Raw genomic sequence first — 23544 nt, forward strand, 5'->3', positions numbered from 1 at the left:
AGAAGGTGAAGTGCGTATGTAGAAGTGTCTGTTTTTCTATTGTTGAAAGCCCTTTTGTTTTCTGCTATCCGTTTGTCAAAAGTTCTGCCAGTTTGACCGATGTAAGTTTTCGGACAGTCACCACAAGTTAGTTTGTACACACCACTCTGTAGTTGCTTTCTCTTTCGGCTTTTATTGTTTTAAACCCATAATGGGCTCTCTGAACCGCAAAGTGGAATATTTTCCTGGCGGTGCCTTTTGGTATGTTATACCTGGGTTAAGCAGAAAGCTTGAATTGAGTCGAAATTCATTTCGCTTATTCCCCGTTAGAGGGCGTTCTATCCATACTGCGATATAAATTATTTTAATTTATATCGACAATCTACGGTCGGAATGGTAAAAATCTCTCTTCCTTAGAGCCTCCTTGACAACAGGTAGACCTAGAAATAGTACTATCGGGGGATGGAGGAAGACAGATTTTAATCAAAACGAAACCGTAGATTTTCTTACGTATTTTTTAGTTTTTCGATCTGACGTTTATTTCGCGAAATATTCGCTTTTTTTGTGAAACTTTCTTATAGCGTAGTTTAGGATTGTTTATTAAACTAAGCAGAAAATGGGGAGTTATACATCGAAAACATGGCTAGTTGTTAACGCACATAACTTTTTTATTATCCAACATAATCAAATAGTGAGAAACCTTGTACGCTGTAAATTTACCTCTACCATAATGTTGGTTCTTAATACAGGAGAGATCGTTAAGGGGGATCCGAAAAACAATCTACCCTTAGAAAAATTCGAAATCGTCAGATTAAGATAAGGTAAGTTAAGTACATCCAAAATAGTGTATATTTAAAAAATCTGACGATTTGAACGGGGCCTAGGAAAATGGGTGAGTCACAAAGTTTAAAAAAAGCGAATATTTCGCGAAATGAACGTCAGATCGAAAAACTAAAAAATACGTGTTCAACATTTTTCAAAAGTCTATCGAATGATACCAAAAACGAACCCCCACGGAAAGGGGTGAGGGGTAAATTAAAAATTTTAAATACGAACCCTGCGATATTTCGCGAAATGAACATCAGATAGAAAAACTCCAAAATACACGTATTCAATATTTTTGAAAAATCTATCGAATGGCACCAAACACGAGCCCTCACGGAGGCGGAGGTGGGCTGGGGGATTTAATTTAAAATCTTAAATAGGAGCCCCCAATTGTTATTGCAGATTTGGATTCTTTACATAAAAATAAGCAACTTTAATTCGACACATTTTTTCGAATTATGGATAGATAGCGCTATAATTGGAAAAAACGATTATTTCAAATGGAAAATTAAATTAAAAAATAAAAAGTCCCCCACTTTATGGAAAGCTTAACTTAACATGTTTCTGGTTTTAGCACATACTCTTCACAATCCAATAGGTCCCCATTAACGCTCGAGTAACTGCAAATTTAGCATACTTTTCTCTCCTACTATGAGGACTTATTGATGAAAAACATGGATAGTTGTTAACGTACATAACTTTTTTATTATCCCACTTAATTAAATGAGTCAAAAAGGAGAATGTTAAGAAAGCCTAAGTCTACAATCGAGTTTTAATTTTAATATTTTACATATGCTAGAATATTCCACAGGGCGTTCCAAACTTTAAGAAGAAAACACAGTATGATTGGTACACCCGGTATAAAATGATATGTACCTGTCTAGCAACAATATTATTACAGCGATATTCTTAAATAATAAGGCTATAACATACTAAAAGAATCACTCAAATCGGACCACTGGTTTAGGAAATTCGAGACCTCAAACATGACCCATTTTTAAGGTGTTCGGCTAATTTTGCCGGTGTGTGTATTAAAAACAAAGTTAAAAACAAGCTACCAGTTTAAACAATTTATAAACAAAGTCATAAATTTACTACAAATATGTCAAATAGGATGTCAAAGCCATATTTCTAATATTGTACATACCTGTGTCCCTCAAATGAAGCAACCAGCAACGGTGTCATACCTTCTTTGTCCCTATGGTCAACCGTAGCCCCCCTTTCCAGCAAAGTGGCAACGACACTGGCCCCAGGCGTTCGGGGAGCACACAGGGCTGCAACAGACAATGCTGTCCGCCCGTCTGCATCAGCATGATTGATATCAGCTCCGTAGTTCAACAGATGTTCCACGATTTCTGCGTGGCCCATGTAAGCGGCAGCTATCAAGGCCGTTCGACCTTCATGGTCTGTCAAATTAACGCTGGCGCCATTTTGGAGGAGGATTTTGACGATTTCTTCGTGACCCGACCACGCAGCTGCTCGGAGTGCTGTGCGGTTTTCTGCGTCTACACTGTCGAGGACACAGCCATGCTTCACGAGTAATTCCACTACCTAAAAAGAAATTAGATATTTACCGTATTATTTATAATCCGAAGGAAATTAAATAAATGAATTAAGAAGTGTATGTTTCAGATAATCATCATTTACCTCTGTGTGACCACCCCAAGCTGCTGCTCTAAGTGGTGTCCAGCCATCTACATCCGCTTGATCTGAATTCGCACCAGCTTCAAGAAGAACCTAAAAGACAAAGCGAAACATTAGTTATTTAACACTTTTTATCTGTAATTTAACAATCTGCTTTCTCTCATTTCATAACCAGAGAATATCAATCTATCATTGTTTACAAATCACATAAGATCCTTGTATCCCTAAATTACTCAGGCATCATAGCCAGTAGAAGGGGACCATGGAACTAATGGTAGTAGAAGGAAATGTAGAAGGCCGAAGAGCAAGATCTCCAACACGATTGGCAGACCAAATGAAGACTTTGGTGGGAAAATTCCTACATGATGCCGTCCATCTGGCACAGGATCGCATGGAGACATCATAGCAAGCTAACAATATTTAGAGTGTCACCACGTCCTTACAAGGGCTCAAGGAATGAGGAGCAGAGGATTAATCCTTGATAATAGACAAGCCATCTACTGTTAATGATATTATATTAATTCATTTAATCGGATCATTATTTCCAGACTATGTTCAATTTTTCTATTCATTCTAATGTTGATTCCATGTTTAACACTGGCATGATTTCAACCGATTGGCTCAAGTTCACCTTTATCCTCTGGCAAAAAGTGAATGCCAAAGAGTGTCGAGATCATAGAAGTATCAGAATATGATGTCTACTGTATATATTTTTGAGGGTTATTAATGACAGATATTTATAAAGAAAAAACTGAAAGAAAGGATAAGTTCGGACTTAGAAATGAATTGGGAACGAGCGAGAATTCAGCTTTTAAGTTCTAGTATAATAATACCGAAACGTCAATGAAGATATGTTTCTATACTTTCCATATTTCGAGAAGCTCTTTAACATAGAACGCATATATACGTTATAGTCAAAGCCCGAATTTCAGGCACTCCTAGGTTTGACTAGGCAATCCTCAGGTCTGACTGACGATCTTAGTCAACGCCCGAAATAAATTATAGTTTTGGCCTTTGACTAGTCAAACCTAGGAGAGACTAAGTTGGTCAGGCAAAGGTCGAAATTTAATTTTATGAAATCAGGGTTTGACTAGTCAAACCCCGATCAGCTATTAAAATGTCGTAATTTGTTAGATTAGGTTTAATAGAACGTCATTTTTTAATTGTAATGTTTATTATTTTTATATTGTCCTAATTAAAATTAAAAAAATAGTGTTTGTTCTCGCATGTTGAGGTATTATGGCATTTAGAGTTGCACAATACGTTAGACCTTTTACACTTACATGGTTTTGAAGAGCACTTCTTATTGCAGTGGTATTTTATAAATCCTTGTCCTGCAAATTTAGAATCTTTTGTACTGATTTCTCTTAGAGACAGCTTAACGTCTGGAACATCTTCGAAATTTGGAAAATTCTCTTTGCAATCTCTTATTTGATTTCTTGAAAAAAGTGTGTTTATTGTTCCGTATTTCGTACCAACTCTATATAAGCCGTCAATTATTATTTTATCTTGTATGATGCCCAAAATATTTCGAGCATCTCCTTGGCACGAGTTCGAGCATGTGTTGTGCACAGACAGAAAAGATTAAAATAAATAAAGGAAATGCGATTGAAAGTCTTCATGTCCATGCTAATATTATGAAACAATTAAGTGAAAAAAATCCTCCAATCTCGATCGGAAAAACTGTAACAATACCTATCCCCAGCTTTGATAGAGCCAAAGAGGATGCTCGAAATATTTTGAGTAGCATACAAGATAAAACAATTGACGGTTTATATCGAGTTGGTACGAAATACGGAACAATAAACACACTTTTTTCAAGAAATCAAATAAGAGAATGCAAAGAGAAATTTCCTAATTTCGAAGATGTTCCAGACGTTAAGCTGCCTCTGTCTCTAAGAGAAATTACTACAAAAGATTCTAAATTTGGAGGGCAAGGATTTATAAAATGCTACTGCAATAAGAAATGCTGTTTCAAATTGCGTAAGTGTAAAAGGTCTAACGTATTGTGCAACTCTAAATGCCATAATGCCTCAACATGTGAAAATAAACACTATTTTTTTATTTTGATTACGACAATATAAAAATAATAAACATTAAAATCAAAAAATGACTTTTGTTTGACTAGTCAAATGCCGAAACTGTAATTTATTTCGGACTTTGACTAAGCCTGTCAGTCAGACCTGAGGATTGCCTAGTCAAACCTAGGAGTGCCTGAAATTCAGGCTTTGACTATAACATATACACATAGAAACAGCTGCTGAAGGCTGCAAATATTTACTACTAATATAAACGAATATTGCTAACTTATACCGGGATAAAAGTTTCGAAAGCAATTAAGAGGGCCAAACAAACAGGGATGCATTTTATCTCTGATCATATTTAATTGTATGTACTCGGAAAACATTTTTGACTACGCCCTAGAGGACAACCTACTTGGAATAAAAATCTACGGTGTCCCTATTAACGTTATGATTTGCAGATAATATGGTCCTACTAGTAGTAGCAATAATGACTTACAATCTATTAGACTTTACTATTAGACTATTGGGACCGTGCAAGTTCGGAAAAGCGACAACTGGTTTCATAGCTCGGCAACATTTTTCGCACTTTTAGTTATATTGGCCAATCATAAGTTAATTCAATTTATTTTTATATAATAATTGCATATCGTATCAATATTGTGCAGGAACATATAATTTTTTTTTCTTCATTGACAGTAGATATAAAATATATGTCAATTTGACAATTTCAATTGACAATGAGTTATTTAAGAAAGTTGCAAGATTTCTCCGCTATTCGCACACGATTGTTTCTCGTATACCCTCCAAGTACTTGCACACGGCGAATAAGTTACCTGGCTCCAAATTAAATAGTAATGCAAGGAAAAACATTGGGAAGCAGATTATTCCAGAAAAAAAGGAAGAAACATCCTGGCTTAAAACCTAAGATAGTAGTAAGCACAAACAATCAAATCTCTTTTCGGGTAGCTACTTACTTACTTTCCGTGTCATATATCAATACTACTGCCGATACTACTGCTGCTGTACGAAAGGTACAGCAGCATCTTAAAGGATATGTGAGTGAATGAGTCCATGTAAATCAATTCATATTCGGGATTTTGGACTTCACTTTAAATTTAAGTGTGCGGTAAAATTGTACCCTTAAGTATTTTGGTACTGTGCAGTTCTCTAATAGTTCTCTTCGCCATGTTATGTTGCCTTTTTTCTGGATTGATATTTGTTCAGACGATAGGCCAAGACTTTCTTTGGACAAAGTTTTCTTTGGTTTGGTCTTAGCGAATTTTTCCTTTAGTACTCAGCTAGTTCTTCCAATACAACCGACAGGTTGGTTTCTACGTCTTCAAAATCTCTCCCCTGTGTAGACCGTATCATCAATATAAATAAAGCTCCTCATTTTAGAGTGATCTGGTAAGTCGTTGGTATAAATATTATAGAGCAGAGGTGCAAGCACGCTTCCTTGAGGCAGTCCATTTCTCTGATTTCTCCAGCGGCCCATACTGGCTTGAAATGTAAACACAAAGAACCGGGTAGCTACTAAGGTCGAAGCCATTAAGGCCCAGAAAAACAATAAAGCTCCGGGAGTTGATGAAATACCAGCAGAACTATATAAGGTAGGTGGCGACCACCTAGCAAGTCACATCCACGCGCTCATCAGAGACGTATGGCAAGAAGAGAAAATACCCGACGACTGGAAGAGAAGTATAGTATGCCCGATCTATAAAAAAGGAGACAAACTCCAGTGCAAAAACTACCGTGGAATCTCTCTACTATGTACAGCATATAAAGTCCTCACGTATATTATAAACCAGCGGCTCCAACCACTAGCAGAAAATATTATTGGAGAGTATCAGACGGGCTTCCGACGGGGAAGCACAGTAAAACAGATCTTGAGCAAAGCATGGGAACACGATATTGATGTTCACAACGTGTTTGTAGACTTCAAACAGGCATACGACTCAGTCAAAAGGAACAAACTATACTATATATTGGTTGAATTGGCAATACCACACAAGTTAATAAGACTCATTAAAGCCACAATGGATGAAACTCAGGCATGTGTACGAATACAAAACCACCGGACAGACTTTTTTAACATTTCGCAGGGACTAAAACAGGGAGATGGGCTGGCCCCAACATTGTTTAACCTGGCACTGGAGTATGCGGTTAGGCAAATGCAAACTGGACGAGGAAATCTACTGACCAACCGAACGGTTCAACTGGCCGCTTATGCTGATGATATTAATATTATGAGTAGAACATCAACAGGAGCACAGGAAACATATGCAGAGTTAAAAACACAAACAAAAATGCTAGGTCTGTAAATTAACACAGAAAAAACAAAAATAATGACTCACGAGAAGAAATATAGTCCCAGAAAACATTATACATGAAGATGACATTGAAACGGTTGAAAAGTTTACATACCTGGGAGTAGAAATATATGCCGACGGATCAGAAGATGCAGAAATAAGGAAGAGAATAACGTAGGCAAACAGAGCTTATTTTGCCCTCTCCCATATATTTCGGTCAAAAAGTGTCCACCGAAATACAAAGATGAGAATCTATAAAACCTTAATTCGACCAATAACATGCTATGGCAGTGAAGTCTGGGTGCTGAAAGAAACATCCAAAAACAAACTCGACACATTCGAAAGGAAAGTACTTAGGAGAATACTAGGACCTGTGAGGGAAAACGGAATCTTCAGAAGTCGATACAACAACGAGCTTTATCAACTTTATAAGGAAACGCCCCTGTCAGACTTCATTAGATTACAAAGATTGCAATGGGCCGGACATGTGATAAGAATGGGAGAGGATAGGCTACCAAAACGAGCACTGAATGCTAGAATGCAAGGAAAGAGACCGATTGGGAAGCCACGAAAGCGCTGGGAAGACACAGTAAACAGTGACGCACAAGCCCTTTTAGGAGTCCGCGTATGGAGAAGAGCAGCCACAGACAGACAAGGGTGGAGGCAAAAAATAAAGGAGGCCAAGGCTCAATTTGGGCTGTAGTGCCGTAGAAGAAGAAGAAGAAGAAGAAGCTACTAAGGTGATAATGTGATAATTGCAAATTTTATAACTAACATCCGCAAAACCAATACAGCACTCCAAGAAGGAGTATTTAGTTAGGTTTTACGCCAAACAATTTTTCTCGGTTATGTTTACTTTTGCCTTTCATCTCAAAGTTTTATGTTACGTAATTATACTATCATCGTATGACATAATTATATTATCATTGTATGTCTGTTTCATCTTCACTTTCCATGTCCTGTTCGGTTACTATTAGCAAGCCAATCGATGCCCATCATTTTACGTGCTTTCTCTTAATAACCATTCTTTGTTTGTACTGGATGTTTTAAGTCCTTATTATGGTACACTTATGAAATTTGTTTGAAAATTATTTTTTCTCGAGCGTGCAAAAATGTCACCTTTCGCGCACGCGTTTTAGTTTAGAAAGTTTCACTTTTCCGCACGCGTTTTACTTTTCCGCACGCGTTTTACTTTTCCGCACGCGTGTAGATATTTTAATATGGCCTTAAAATAATTAAAATCAATGCAATAAACTAATATTTAGATACTATTTACTATTTTATTTAAAATGTATCTTATTGTGTTCCTGTTTTAATGAAATTAACGCGACAATTCGATGAAATAAAATTATTTTGACATAATATTCGAAAATCAAATCGGTAGACAATAACAGTCGTTTTGAATCATCGTCATGGAAACCAAGATCGTCGTCATGCTAACTAATTATATTGAAAGTTTGATTTTGACAACCTTTTCAAAGAATTAATTTGGCTATTTTTTAAAGACTCGTAGAAAAAATATTGTTCCTAACTCTTGCAGAAAGTCTCTTTTCCGCACTCGACTGCTTGCCGAACTCCCGCTTCGCGTCGTTCGGCAAACTGCAGTCGCGTGCGGAAAAGTATGACTTTTCTGCACTTGTTAGGAAAATAACTATGTATATTAGTTGAGATTTTTAATAAAATTCAATGATAACCTTTAAACGTGTTTTATAATAATTTTACTTACTTTGACAACTTGAGCCTGTCCTAATCTAGCCGCAACATGCAGAGCAGCTTGACCATGCATATCGTGGATGTCAAACAAAGGTTCTGGACTCTGTTCGCTGGAAGTACTTGCCAATGACATCTGAAAAATGTTAATCCTTTAATTTTGTTGACAACTATACTCATACACTAACTAGAAGCAATAGAGGCATGGAAAAATAGACAGTGTGAGATAAGAAGGTGAAGAAAGAGAGGTGATAGGACGATAGATATATGGTAGAAGAAGAATATGGATTGGCGGGGGAGAGGGAGAAAAGAGAAACAGTGAGATTTAAGAAATGAAGATAAAGATAGGAATGGGAGAGTGTATTGAAGTTGAATGAATACATAGTGGAAGGGAAGATGAGGAAGATAGAAGAAAAGAGGTAAAAGTAAGGTAACAAAGTCATATAAATGATAAGATCAAACAGAATAGATGGATCTATGAAACGGAGGAGAAAGTAAACAAAATAATCATACAGAAATGATATACATAAGTGGAAGGAAATATTACAACTTTGTTTTATTAACAAGACTTTGCCTTTAGTTTTATGTGGTATAAAAGGTAGATAAAAATAAAAAAATAAGTTATTGCGGCCTCGTAGGGTTTATTACACATAAAAAGTAAACCAGACGGTTCCCAAATAGTTGAGTTTGTTTAAAACGGGTTTTATAATAAGTACAAAGAAAATAGTGTTGGATTATGATTTCGCATTCATAAATTGTACTATAAAATTAATTTATATCATGTAAAAGTAAAATATTCTAGATGATCTATTTTTAGCCATTACTGATGACGGATGAAATATAGTGCTATTTACTGTTATGAAACTTTTAATAAAGATATAGATATAATTGTATTAGTTCATGGGAGGTTTGTGAAAATATAAATCTACATACTACAAACATATTAGCACAAGAAATTTATCACACAAAAACGAAGCATCGTAAAGGATGGAACGATGATAAGACTGAAAAAAAAAATCACTTTTATTAGCCACATTAGTCTTAAGGCTATGGGTACATAATTCGCAAATATTTTACGTGTATCCCTACTTTTTCTGTCTTTACACGGCAAATTACGTGTAGTAAAATTCACACTGGTATGGGTATGTAAACATTACTAGAATGTCATTCTACTTGAAAATGTCATCATTGATTTAAAGAGATGGGTTTTGAATGTTCTTGGATAACTGTTATTTTTATAATTGGAAATTATTAATTCAGTTAATAAATGTGATAATTTTTTCACTAACTATGTATTCAGTGATTGTAATAATTTATTTGTACAACAAAGACTAATACTCAATCGAGAAAAGAGGAAAAGTGTTAAAGTGATTTTTTAATAATATATTGTTATGGACCGCTTACAATTTTGAACATTTTTAACAACAAAATACTTGGATCACAGAATATATTATACTGATGTATTCTCTGCTTGGATCTTCCACAAATAATACACAATAAATAACTTTTTATTAAATTCACGTCTTAAATCAATTATTTATCAAATACACTATATTTCAATAATATTTAATCAATAACTCAACATATTCCCGATGCAATGTCAAATATTTAAAATTGTCACTGATTGTCAGTGTCTGACTGACAATATATGCTGACAATATTATATTCGGCTGAGTGCGTTGAAAGACAAAGATAGATTTGGAAAATATTACCACGGCATTGTGTTTATTTTTTTCGAATCCTGAAAAACCAATAAATATTTTTGAAAAATTTAAACGCAGAATGAAAGACTAAATTATTACCGAGGGCCGAAAGTCCCTTAGAATAAATAAAAAGTTTATTTTGAATGATATAGTTGAAATTAAAAATCACACTAAATTTTCTCTTAGTTTTTCACCCCTGTAACTTATTAAAATAAACATTATAGAAGTTCTCAGGGACTTTCGGCCCTCGCTAATAACGTTATCTTTCATTCTAAGTTTAAATTTTTCAAAAATACTTATTAGTTTTCTCAGGATTCGAAAAAAATGAATCCCCATTTGAATAGCATTGCAGCCGAAAATACGTACCGATCCTCTTAATGTAAGGCACTTATTCTAAACGATAACTAGGGGGAAAAGAAAAGGTAAACAGTTTGATCAAGAACGACAACAAACAATAAATTCGAACAGGTAGACTAGTTTTGCAATGGGATTCTGAGTAAATAGGAAAGTATAAATAGCAAAAGAAAAGAAGCAACACTACGAGCACGCAGAACGAAAAAGAAAGAAATGTTTCGCGGAGAAATACAACCGATAATAAAAGTAGTCCAGGAAATGTTGCGAAGAAACCAAACGACAAACTCAATTTATTAAAAGAACAAAAATATGTAAGTATAACGGAGTATTAATCAGTGAAAAATTGGAAATCCTAAAATTTTCTTGGTCCAACTTCTATCTCTGGCTCGGGCAACATGGCCTACCCAGTTCCATTTCATACCATTTCACAAACCTTCATTTTCTTATGAGATCGCACATACCAAGTATGTGTCACCCGTTCACCCTCGCGACCTATCATCGCGATTTACAGCGATGTCGATGCCAAAACAAAATAGTTTGTTTTACATCGCGATCGAGCTGCTGATGGCGTGGTAAATTAAAGTTTATTGGTGGTTTTTAAACCACGTGACATTCGCCGGAGATACGGCTGGTGTACATATTTATTCATTTCTAGTAATCAGGTTGCGACAAGTTTTGGTTATATGGAAACCGCAAAGAACGCTGAAAGGAAGGTATCTTCCGTATGTTCTGCCCGTCATAGATGTAAACCTCGACCGCGATCGCGACCTACATATCTTGGTAGCTGGTATCTTGGTACAAATATCTTGGTAGCTGGTTAGCCCAAACACTAGATCCTATACATAAAAGTATAGATCCTAAGATACATAACAAGATCCAATAAATAAATGTCCGAATAGAAATAGCACGATCAGCATCTACAAAGATCAAATTTCTTTGTTGTGGGAGCCTCAACCTAACGATCCGAAGAAGAAGGCCTAGCTTTATGGATCAGAGGCTTGAACACTCAGGAAAACTGAAATGAATAAGCTTGGCCCTTTAAAATATCTACCGTTAATAAAATCATGGACTGACCGAGTAACAAAAATGTAGAACTTCTCAAGAGAATGAAAAAAAGTAAGAAATAATCAGCACCTTGAAAATAAGAAATTTTGAATACTTTGGACACGTCATTGGGGGATCTAAATAAATAATACTGCAAAACATAATGCAGGAAAAAACAAAAGACAGACTGAGTCAATGCAGAAGAAGAACATTCTGATTTAAAAACTTGCGAGATTGGTTTGGATTTACAATTAACCTGTGTAGAACAGCGGTAAACAAGGTTAGTCGCAACATTGATTTCCAACTTCCGACGATGGGACGAAACTTGAATACGAAGGGAATTCTTTTCCTTAAGATTTTGTAAAATGGAAATTGTTAACTTTATTTCAAAACGTACGGGTGCCTATGAGGAAAACATGAATTCCGATATTTTTTGAGCAATGGTTTGTTCAAATTTTATACCTCATTTATAACGACCGAACAACATATGACCACCTGTAAGAATGGACAACGTAAGAATACCAACAGCAACAGACGCTACATACGTTGCGTCCATCTAGATCAACGTCTCACTTAGTTAGTAAGGGAATAAGGTGAGACATCATTGGATGTCTCTCCTTCACGCCCAAAACCAGTAACACATTTACTTAATACTTTGTAATACTTAATTTCTTAATACTCTTTGGAAAGAGGCTATCACAAAATTAGTTTAGAATATTGATAATAGGCAAAATGATGTATTTAAAAAGGTAGATGTGGATGAGATACACCGTCAATATATGTAATTGACTTGGACTCAAGTTAAGGGAGAAGTTACCCACCACAACAGTCACAAGAGAGAAACTGGAAAATCTTACGGTGGTCTAACTGAAATATCAGAAGATAATAAAACTATTTCATCACCATGAACTGGCAGCCATCACTGACATCATAACCTCAGTAATGAATAGAATGGAAAACACATGGAAATAAATTCCAAAGATGCAAGTTGTAAGAACAGTAAGAGATAAATGACTGGATAAGGAAGGACAAGGGGATGTCCATATAAAAGGTGGTCTAAAAATGTGTAAATTTTCCGTAAAACTAGAAGAGTCGCGACAAAATTAATACCAGATAAAAATAATTACATCAAAGCAGCAACTGTATCTTATCTTCATCTTAAGTTCACTTACCAACCACTAACTAAACTTTAAAACAGCGATCGTAGTAATTAACTTTCTTATATAAACTGCATTATGGTTTCCAAATTACTCACAAAACACTGACTGTTATCTACAGAACCATTTAAACATTGCAAATATTTGCAACTGCTTATGACAGTGTTTGTAGACGAAAGAATCTTAAAAATGTTCACTCGTTAACACCGAATAAAAAATGACACACACATTCCTGAAAATATTATTCAAGCTACTGAATAAACTTTATTAACTTCCTAGAAGGCATTAGGTGTGCATTGATTCGAAAATAAAAAATTGTACTAAAAATATACTAAGACGCTCATTTAATATACAGAGTTACCAGATTTATATAAATTATTGAACAATTATTTTTATTGTGTAAGATTATAATAGACACAAGACCGGACTGGCCCGCGGGCCGGTGCGCCTTTGTGAGCATCTATCCATAAAAAAAATTACGCTGAAAAATGTTTGAACCTTTACCTAAAAATGATGCAGCTCCCATTACCCTAGAGAAATTTTTAACTTCTTCTTTAAGTACCGTGCCCAAATTTTTAGGCGTGGGTAGCTTCCATAACAATTTGCCAATATCGTTCTCGATCTTGTGCGGCATGTAACAATTGATCTGCTGATAAGCCAGTCCATTGACGAAGGTTTCGGAGCCATGAATATTTCTTTCGACCAATTCCTCTTTTTCCGTCGATCTTTCCATTGAGTATTAACTGCAGCATCCTGTATCTGCTACCTCTCATTATATGCCCCAGATATTCAAGTTTTCTCTTTTTTATCATCTTCATTAAGTCACATTAGCTTTGACCTATTCTGTTTAAGACTTCTCTGTTTGAAATGCGTTGAACCCAAGATATTTTTAACATGCTCCCGATTTTCCCTTTACCGAATTACAACTTAGGTATGAGATAACCGAAAATTGCATCCAGTGTTTTGTGTTGACAGCTTAGATACGACGTGCAGCGCCCTCGACGGGTGCCATGATTCGGGCGCCATTAGTATTAGTCCTGTCGCCAGGGGGTACAACGGCCTCCTTAATTCAGATGGACTAACCCAAGTTATTTTATGTATTTTGACCCGTAGAACACGAATTTTTTGGGTAACAGTTGATCCGGATGTCGATAAGTTTGTTATAAACAAAGAACTTGAGGAATTACATAACAGCGATTTTTCGCAAAACAAAACACATTTTTGTATTTTTTGGGTGCTTCTCAGCAAAAAACGGTCTTACAAGTTTTTTCGTAGGATGCATAGTTTTAGAGATAAACGCGGTTGAACTTTCAAAAAATCGAAAAAGTGCAATTTTTGAACCCGAATAACATTTAATTAAAAAATAAAATGGCAATTCTGCTTACTGCATTTGAAAGTTCAAGTCAAATTCTATCGGTTTTGATTATTTGCATTGCTAAAAATTAAGTTTTTATTTGTTAAACAAAGCCATAAACACATAGTGTTTACCGTGCCCAATGCATGCGTTTTAATGTACGTAATCTACGTAAAAATTGTCTGTATGCGCGCCTACTCGTTCGATTTCAAATGGGAAATGCATTGAAAATATCATTCAATCACCATGTGTTTATCAGCTTTGTTTAACAATAAAAAAATTAATTTTTAGCAATGAAAGTAATTAAAATCGATAGAATTTGACTTGAACTTTCAAATGCGGTAAGCAGAATTGCTATTTTATTTTTCAATCAAAAGCTATTCGGGTTCAAAAATTGCAATTTTTCGATTTTTTGAAAGTTCAACCGCGTTTATGTCGAAAACTATGCATCCTACGAAAAAACTTCTAAAAACATTTTTTGCTTAGAATGACCCAAAAAATACAAAACAATGTTTTGTTTTGCGAAAAATCGCTGTTATGTGATTCCTCAAGTTCTTTGTTTATAACAAACTTATCGACATCCGGATCAACTGTTACCCAAAAAATTCGTGTTCTACGGGTCAAAGTACATAAAAAACTTGGGTAAGTCCATCTGAATTAAGAAGACCGTTGTACCCCCCTTGGCGACAGGACTATATTAGTATCGTCTGATTTTGTTTCATCTCACAATTGGCCTACTATATAGATATAGGTGCAGTTTTCTGCGTTCGCTAACTACATTATACATAATATAGGACTAGGTGCAGAATGTTGTGCCCCAAAATCTTACATAGCAAAGCCAGTTGGTATAACAATCAGCCATCTAATAATTTAGATATTGGGGTAGAATGGTGGGCGTCAACTACCGTATCAAAAACTGTGGAACCAACAAATGGTACCCAAATTCTCACGTCTATAAAAATAAAAGCCCTCATAGAGTTCTCGTCGGATCACGTGACTTTTTGAAAAGTTGTGATCTAGGCCCTGATTCTAATTCATTTCGAGGTCGCTATTTAATTTCGACGCCGCCATGATGGTCGCAATTTATAGCGATTCTTATTCATTTCGATATTAGTTACAACTGGGAATATTAACGTTATCATTTTGACACTGCTCAAAATTTGGGTTGGTGCTCCGGTTTATTGAATTTATTGGCTACGCAACCACCGAAACATTTGTTGATAGCCTGGGAAAATTATCGAAAAAATGCCATTTTTTGGGAGAAGTTATTTACCAGCTATTTTATTGCTACAATCGAATCTTAAGATTGCATATATTAGTAATATGGGGTATGACAAGTCCGCAGAAAGTGTGTTATTTTATTTATAAACAAATTAGCACTCCTAAATCTTCTTTTTTTTTAATTAGTACTCTGTAACTCCTGAGATTTTTCCTTTAAACCAAAAACACTCAAATAAAAATTCACCGTAATTTAGTTCTGCACAAAGTTATTTTTTCCGATTTCCTTCAACAAAAATTTTACTCAGAAAATCCGAGTTTTCCCAAAAAAAATCTGCAATTCTCAATTAAAATTTTAGGGAAGTAATTATTTATCAACAATTAAATAAATTGATGACATGAAAGATTTTGTATAGTAGATTATATATCAGGAGGCCGGCGACAATCTAAACAATAGTTTAGCAATAATTAAAATGTTAACTAAAAAATTTCGGTCGAAATAATAACCAGAAAGATTATGATACACCAGAATAACTATGATTTTCGTATAAAAAAGCACTATACCTATTCAACGTACTTTACAGAATTGAAATTGGACTATTTGAGCGGTCTCAGAAATGTTAAGAAACAATTTTTTGGTTTATAAACAAATAGAACCCCTCAGAAAACATTAGAATAAATTAAATTAAGTTAACGCTGCTGACAAGGTAAGGCTTCTGTGCTGTGCCCTTTTCGAAGAAAAAAAAAATTGAATTGCGAGGAGTGGTTCCAGGTATAACCGGTCAGATTTGACCGGCATTTGTGACAGAGTTCAATCCTTTCATTACCTTTTTATTCCGGTCCTCTTTGTACATACAAATTTTCATATCTTCAAGACACTCATAACGAAAAAGATTATGTCACCAAGTTATTTAATTATTGATAAATAATTACTTCCCTAAAAATTGAGTTGAAAATTAAAGATTTTGTTTGGAAAACCTGAATTTTTCGAGGAAAATTTCCGCCGAAGGAAATCGGAAAAAAATATCTATGTGCAGAATTAAATTACAGTGAATTTTTATGTGAGTGTCATTGGTTTAACGTTAAAATCTTCTGAGTTACAGAGCAATAATTGAAAAAAAGATTTCGGAGCGCTAATTTGTTTATAAACCAAATAGCACACTTTCTGAGGACTTTGCATAGCTATATTACTAATATATGAAATCTTAATATTTGATTCCAGCATATCCAGCAATAAAATAGCTGGTACATAATTTTCCTTGTTGTATACTAATTTTCCCAGATTATTACATTACATCTTTCATTGTGTTGATAATTCACGTTGTGGAAATTCTCAATTATTATATTTCTAATTTAATACTATTCTATCTAATTCCTCCAAAACCAGCAAATTTCCATAAAACCCAGCCATATTAATACCTTTTGCTTTAGTTTTCCTTGCAAGAAACAAACAAAACATATTTCCTAAATTAAACCTAACCTCGCTTTCGGCTATTCATATTCATTCATGTCCGTGTCACAATAATTTCGACTCGAAATTATAATAGGTTTGTTCCAACTCGATACAAAATCGTTCTTGAATCGTTACGCGCATGCGCAATAACGAATAATTATGCCAGTAACACGTTTTTCATTACTGCGCATACTCGTAACGGTTCAAGAACGGTTTTGTATCGAGTTGGAACAAACCTAATATCAACCACTTTTTTAGAGTCGCTATTAATTTCGATATGTTGCTATTTTGTGACGTCATTTCGTTAGTTAAACTAAAATCCACAAGGCTCGTACAGTCGCATTTCAACGTCGCCATATTGATTGCGACTTGTTTTGAGTCGAAATCTGAATTAGAATCAGGGCCCTGGGTTTTTTACCTGGTTTGAAAGATTTCAATAATCTACTGAAATACATATTATCAATTTTCGATCTCTACTTTTTGGACCCTCTTCATAGGTTAAACGTTTCTACTTTTGAGTGAATATTATTTATTTAAATGTTTCGCCATTCAGCCACTCTGTATATAAAACAGGCTCCAACGGTAATTTAATTTCACGGAAATAATAAAGAATGTTTTTACTAAATGGGGTATTATTTTGTTTGCATAAATTATAAGTTAACGACCATTGATGAATAAGTTGAATGTTTAAACAGTGCAGACAGATGACACCATGCGAAAACTGGTAGAAAGTTTGTACATTTGCATAAATTATAAATGTGCTATAATAAATAAATAGATGGTGTTACGAAACGCTAAATAAGAGTGTGTGAAGAATATTGTCATTGCTTGTTTTATGATGTGAAACATAGAAAAAATTAAAAGAAATTTGAAGGAAAATACAGTCCAGTATACGATGTTAGATTCAAGTACTGTAAGACAGTACAAGTTACAAAGGATGGAAAAAATGGAGAGATCCAAACGAGATATGAAAATAACTCCAGGAAGATGCAAATGAAAATCATTTTTCCACCTACCTCTACCGAAAGTATACTTTTCCGGACATGATTGTAGGGAGCAAAGTTGTACTTTTCCTCCCTAGGGAGGAAAATATTTTTCCTCCCTAGGGAGGAAAAGTAAAAGTGACGTCATGGTATTTCATTCATGAAATGTAACTTATTGACGCCCTGTACAATATCTATTTTCTATTACGTAAGTTTCTATACATTTTAACGTTTATTTATAAAACACTCTGTATTTTGCAGAATGGTAAAAAACAGTAAATTGTTATTTTGATTTAACAATGTTTACATTATTAATTTGACTTATATTTGACAGTTGACAGTTACATTGTACGTACTTGTTAGTTTTAGTTCTAATAAATTTTGTTGGTTAGTTACATAAATAAATTAAGTAAAAATGAAAACATGACTTGTTATTTGAGGAAGGTGGAAAAACCATATGTATAACATGGGAGTAAAGTGCCTTTTCCTCCCTTGAATGATTACTGCCCTCCGCTACGCGTCGGGCAGTAAACTTCATTCTCGGGAGGAAAAGTAGCACTTTCCTCCCTTGTTATACAAATAGCTATTCTGTTTAATTTGCTTGATTTGATTTTTGTTGTTTAGAAGAATTGCAAGATATTGTTTATGCTTTATCGCCTTTTTAAGATTCTTCTTCATGTACCATGTCCTTTCAGAACGTTGGTTACCATCATAGCTATCTTAATTTTATTCACTGCCACCCTAAATAGCATGCTTGTATCAACACCGTACAAATCTCGCAAGTTCTTCAACCATGAGGTTCTCTTTCGTCCTGGACTGCGTTTGCCTGCTATTTTTCCTTGCATAATATTTTGTAGCAACCTATATTTCGGACCTCTCATTACATGTCCGAAATACTCCAACTTCCTCTTCTTGATGCTTTTTATAATCTCTTTTGAGACGTTCTAGTATTGTGGAGTTTCGAATCCTCTGCACCCAAGAAACTTTTAAAATTCTTCTATAGCACCGCATTTCTAAATTTTGAAGTAGAGATGTTGAAAAAGTATGCATTCGTTACAAAGTATTCGTTACTTACGAATACCGAAAGTAACGATTACTATACAGAGATGCAAATCGTTACTTTGATTACTCTGATTACTTCGTACTAATCGTATCAGAGCGAGTAACGACTATTGTATCTATCTACTTTGAATACTTCGTACCAATCGTATCAGAGCGAGTAACGACTATTGTATCTACAACCAGTACACTTGATTACTTTGAGGGTGAGGACTGAGAAATACGATTCTCGATATGATTATCGGTACTCAAATACAAAAGTAACAAAAGTAATCATAGTAATCAAATCATTTTTATCCCTTATAAACAGATCGGTGAAGGTCGTTGTTATATGGGAATACCTATACAAAATACCTACCTACTGAGAAATACGATTATTGATATAATTACCGGTACTCAAATACAAAAGTAACAAAAGTAATCATAGTAATCAAAGAAAACGAATACATACTGTAAATGATTACTTTATACAAAAGTAACGATTTGTAACGAATACTCGAAAGTAACTGTAATCAACATCACTAGTATGAAGGCGATTTAGATCGATTTTATTTACTGTCCAGGAATCTACACCATAAAGTAAGATTTCTTAAGATTGATTCATGCTATACAGAATGTTTTTCGAATCATCTCCACCCAAGAACTGGCTTATTCGCAGATCAATACTGTCAAATTCTGTTCAGTTATATCTTTATTAGCAAGTTATTAGCAATAAATGTTTAAAACTGTTTTCAATATGCATTGGCGAACTTTTACCTAAAGGTGCTCAAAGCTATATAAGATTAGACGACATTAGACGACGCGACGTAGGTATTAAAAACAACCACCTTCTTTCATTTACGTATGCAAACGAGCACGTAATCGTACTCATAACATTTTTCTTTCGACATTATTCTAAACGGCGCGGCATGGCATGGCACGGTCGTTGAATTCGGTTCATTACCGCATAACGACGTCTATTTACAGCCAGCCACCTTAGCGTGAAAAGAGTGTGCCCCTGTTTATTTTTCTATTGTTATTTTTGATAACGCTGTGTAAATAGTGAACGTCAATAATTTTTTATTTATAATCTCGTGTGTGACTGCTGGTTGAATGTTAATTCGATATGCGTATCCAAGGAGAGGATATGTTCTATGTTATATACAAGTAGTTTACAAATTTATAATTAATTAATAATTTAATCTAGAGGAGTAAATTAGTTGAATGTACTGAACTTTAGCTGGCCCATTCCCCAGTTATAAGTTACTTAAATAGCCCAGTCGTCAAAGATTTGGTCTCTAAAAAGGAACGAACACGCCGAGTTTTACTGAGAATGTCAATTTTGGGACCCGAAAAGGCGCAAAAAGTTTGCCACTCCTATCCCAGGCTCCATCCTAAGATCCCCCCTCTCGTAGAAGGGAAACACAAAACATCGATTTTTAATTATCCCGTAGCTGAGATAATTTTGGATAAAAATGTTTGTTATCACTTTTTGTATATGTTACAGTTCAAGTTGATTATCCAGTTGGAGTTGACTCCAACTAGTTGGAGTCAACTCTAACGGCTGGTTTCAGTAAAAGTTGATTATAAATATAAAATGAAGATTTATATTCAACATTTACTAGTAAAAGTAGACTCCAACTAGGAAAAGTATACTTTTCCCAATGCCATTTAGTAAAAGTTGATTCTGATTCACACAAACAGCCGATTCTAGAAATTAAATATTACTGAATATGTTCAAATTAGTCTAGGCTGTATCGTCGCCCCCGTTAGGTAAATTACTCCGATTCGAATTTTTTGCACAAACTTACTCAAAAAGAGGTCCTTATAACAAATCTACTGGGTGCCAGGCAGTACCTTGATCGATAAATTGTTTAAACAATTTTTTTTGGACAAATTCACACAAATAATTTTTCCACTTCACAAAATAATTTTCCTAACAAGTGCAGAAAGTCATACTTTTCCGCACGCGACTGCAGTTTGCCGAACGACGCGGAGTTCGGCAAGCAGTCGAGTGCGGAAAAGAGACTTTCTGCAAGCGTTAGGAACAATATTTTTTCTACGAGTCTTTAAAAAATGACCAAATCTTAATCAATTAATTTAATTAATATGAAATCTGAATTAAATCGATAATTTTTCATAATCTCCCGTCGTTAAGTATATTACGTCAGATGCCCTTCGTTGCTACGAAAAAATACATTCAGTGACATTAATGACAATTAATGTTTTAAAAATTATAAAAGTGATGACTTTCAATCGTCAAATATTTATAAAAACTGTGTGTTTAATGGTACTTACATAAATAAATTACAATAAAATTTTGGTTTTGAACAGTTTTATTCATGAAATAATCGCAACAAATTGCACTCGACCTCTGAAATTAATATAGAATTTTTGCTCTCGTGACACTTTGACATAATTTCACTCGCCTTCGGCTCGTGAAATTAAAACTGTCAAAGTGTCACTCGGGAAAAATTCAATAATTTCAGAGCTCTTGTGCAATTTCTACTGAAAATACATACACAAATTAATTCTTTGACAAGGTTGTCAAAACCAAACTTTCAGCATAATTGGTTAGCATGACGACGATCTTGGTTTCCATGACGACGATTCAAAATCACTGTTATTATGTACTGATTTGACTTTCGAATATTATGTCAAAATTATTTTATTTCATCGAATTCTCGTGTTAATTTCATTAAAACATGAACACAATAAGATATATTTGAAATAAATTAGTAAATAATATCTAAATATTAGTTTATTGTATGTATTATAATTACTTTAAGGCCATATTAACATATCTAAATTAACACGCGTGCGGAAAAGTAAAACGCGTGCGGAAAAGTAAAACGCGTGCGGAAAAGTAACACGCGTGCGGAAAAGTAAAACTTTCTAAACTAAAACGCGTTCGCGAAAGTAGACATTTTTGCACGCTCGTAGAAAAAAGGTATTTTGTGATTTTTCTCTAAAATTGATTGTTGTCGAGTTATACGCGATTTAAAATTTGAAAAATGCGAAAATATCCATTTTCAAGGCTTAATAACTCGGTTAAAATCCATTATTATGAAAGTCAGAAAGTGACCAAGTTTATAGCCCCCTCTACAAGATCCAGCAGAAATTTTTGTCACTATTTTATTACTAAGCTTTATCTTTAATTATTAACAATGAGCGCTAAGTGCGTATTAGGCGGCCGTCAATGGTGAGTGCTAAAGAGATGCACCATTCCAGCCGTCCAATGGTGAATCTCACTCGCACTCACATTGACGGCCGCCTCAATACACGGTTAGCGCTCATTGTTGATAATTAAAAATAATATCTTATTAATGAAATAATGACAAAAATTTCTTCAGGATCTTATAGAGGTAGCTTTAATCTTTGATTTTTTTTTTTAGTTTCTGACTTTCATAATATATAATATCGTATGGCATTTTTGCCTTTCGGACAGTTCCGGCTCCAATTACACCTTTAACCCTGTTTCAAGTAACTAGTGTCGATGTACACTAGCCCAGGGGGACCTACGGCTTAACGTGCTCTCCGAGGCACGGTGAGACGGCTCGTGTCATTATTGGAAATGAAAATGGTTTGTCTTTGGCAGGGCTCGAACCCACGTGCACTGGCGTATGAGGCCAGTGATTATGCCGTTACTCCACGGCCGCTCGCTCGACTTTCACAATAATTATCTTTAACCGAGTTATTAAACATTGAAAATGGTTATTTTGGCGATTTTCAAATTTTAAGTCGCTAATAACTCGACAACAGTCAATTTTACAGAAAAAAGGCCCAAAGGATCTAAAAAAAATTTGTACGAAGTGAAAAAATTATTTTTGCGAATTTGTTTAAAATCATTGTTTATCGCCAAACGTCACTAAAATCATTCATTATTGTACTCATTTGCCCTCATTTTCGGCAGTAAAGTATCACTTTGTAGTACTGAAAGAAGAATGTTACTTTACCTGCCGCGATTATTAATCAAATTAACCGAGATTGAATGTAAGTGGTCAATGGCAGCAATCGATTATTTATTTGAGTGAAATTAAAATTTATTTACTTTAATTATTAAAAATATTGTACAAAATTTATCTTATTATTAATAAAATTTATGTCAAAAAGTAAAATTCTGTAGTGTTTCGCAATTATATTCATACAAAATAAATCAAAACTTTACAGATTTAGTAATTAGGTAGGTATACAATATTGATAACTATCTCTATAACTACTCGTTAGTTATAACAGGTAGAATGACAAAGGAGGTGTCAAAGGAAAGATTAATATCCAAGGATGGTACTAAAGGTGACAAATGGACATCGCACACATCTTATGGAAAATATAATGTCACTCACATTCAATAAAATTTATACGAATAGATTCGTTTTAAATTAACTGTCAATTCTTATCATTGCGCCAACTCTTAATTATGATTAATTACGGCGCAAATTGCTTATCGAAATCACATTTTTGAAGTCTATAAACGTGTCAGTTATAATCACTATTGCTCTGGGTGCTATTCAAAACAGGTTAAACCCCGCTGGGCCTAAGCGGATTAGTGAAACTATTATAATAAGATGCTTAAGAGTTCGAGAAGATTTATGAACTAACTATAATTTGGGTATTTTAAAATATTTTTTCTCTCTCTAACTTATGTACCTACCCATTTGATTTCAGATTGATTTATATCAATTTCTGCTCTTATTATTGAAAATTAAGACTTGGCGCAATGATAAGAATTGATCGTTAAATTGAAACGAA

The 23544-nt window shown here is 34.5% G+C and overlaps 1 protein-coding gene across 1 annotated transcript in view; it reads right to left on the reverse strand.

Moving 5' to 3' along the window:
• The window catches only part of LOC126881583 (ankyrin repeat domain-containing protein 50), a 162287-nt gene that overhangs the window by 54713 nt on the left and 84030 nt on the right, over positions 1–23544 (reverse strand). Inside the window, exons 3-5 of the mRNA XM_050645929.1 lie at positions 8508–8627; positions 2452–2541; positions 1952–2355 (exon numbers count right to left, since the gene is read on the reverse strand). Coding sequence (XP_050501886.1) covers positions 1952–2355; positions 2452–2541; positions 8508–8627 — 614 coding nt within the window. The remainder of the gene's footprint in view (positions 1–1951; positions 2356–2451; positions 2542–8507; positions 8628–23544) is intronic.

The sequence above is a fragment of the Diabrotica virgifera genome, chromosome 3, assembly GCF_917563875.1.
Source record: "Diabrotica virgifera virgifera chromosome 3, PGI_DIABVI_V3a".
In the NCBI taxonomy this organism is placed as follows: domain Eukaryota; kingdom Metazoa; phylum Arthropoda; class Insecta; order Coleoptera; family Chrysomelidae; genus Diabrotica; species Diabrotica virgifera.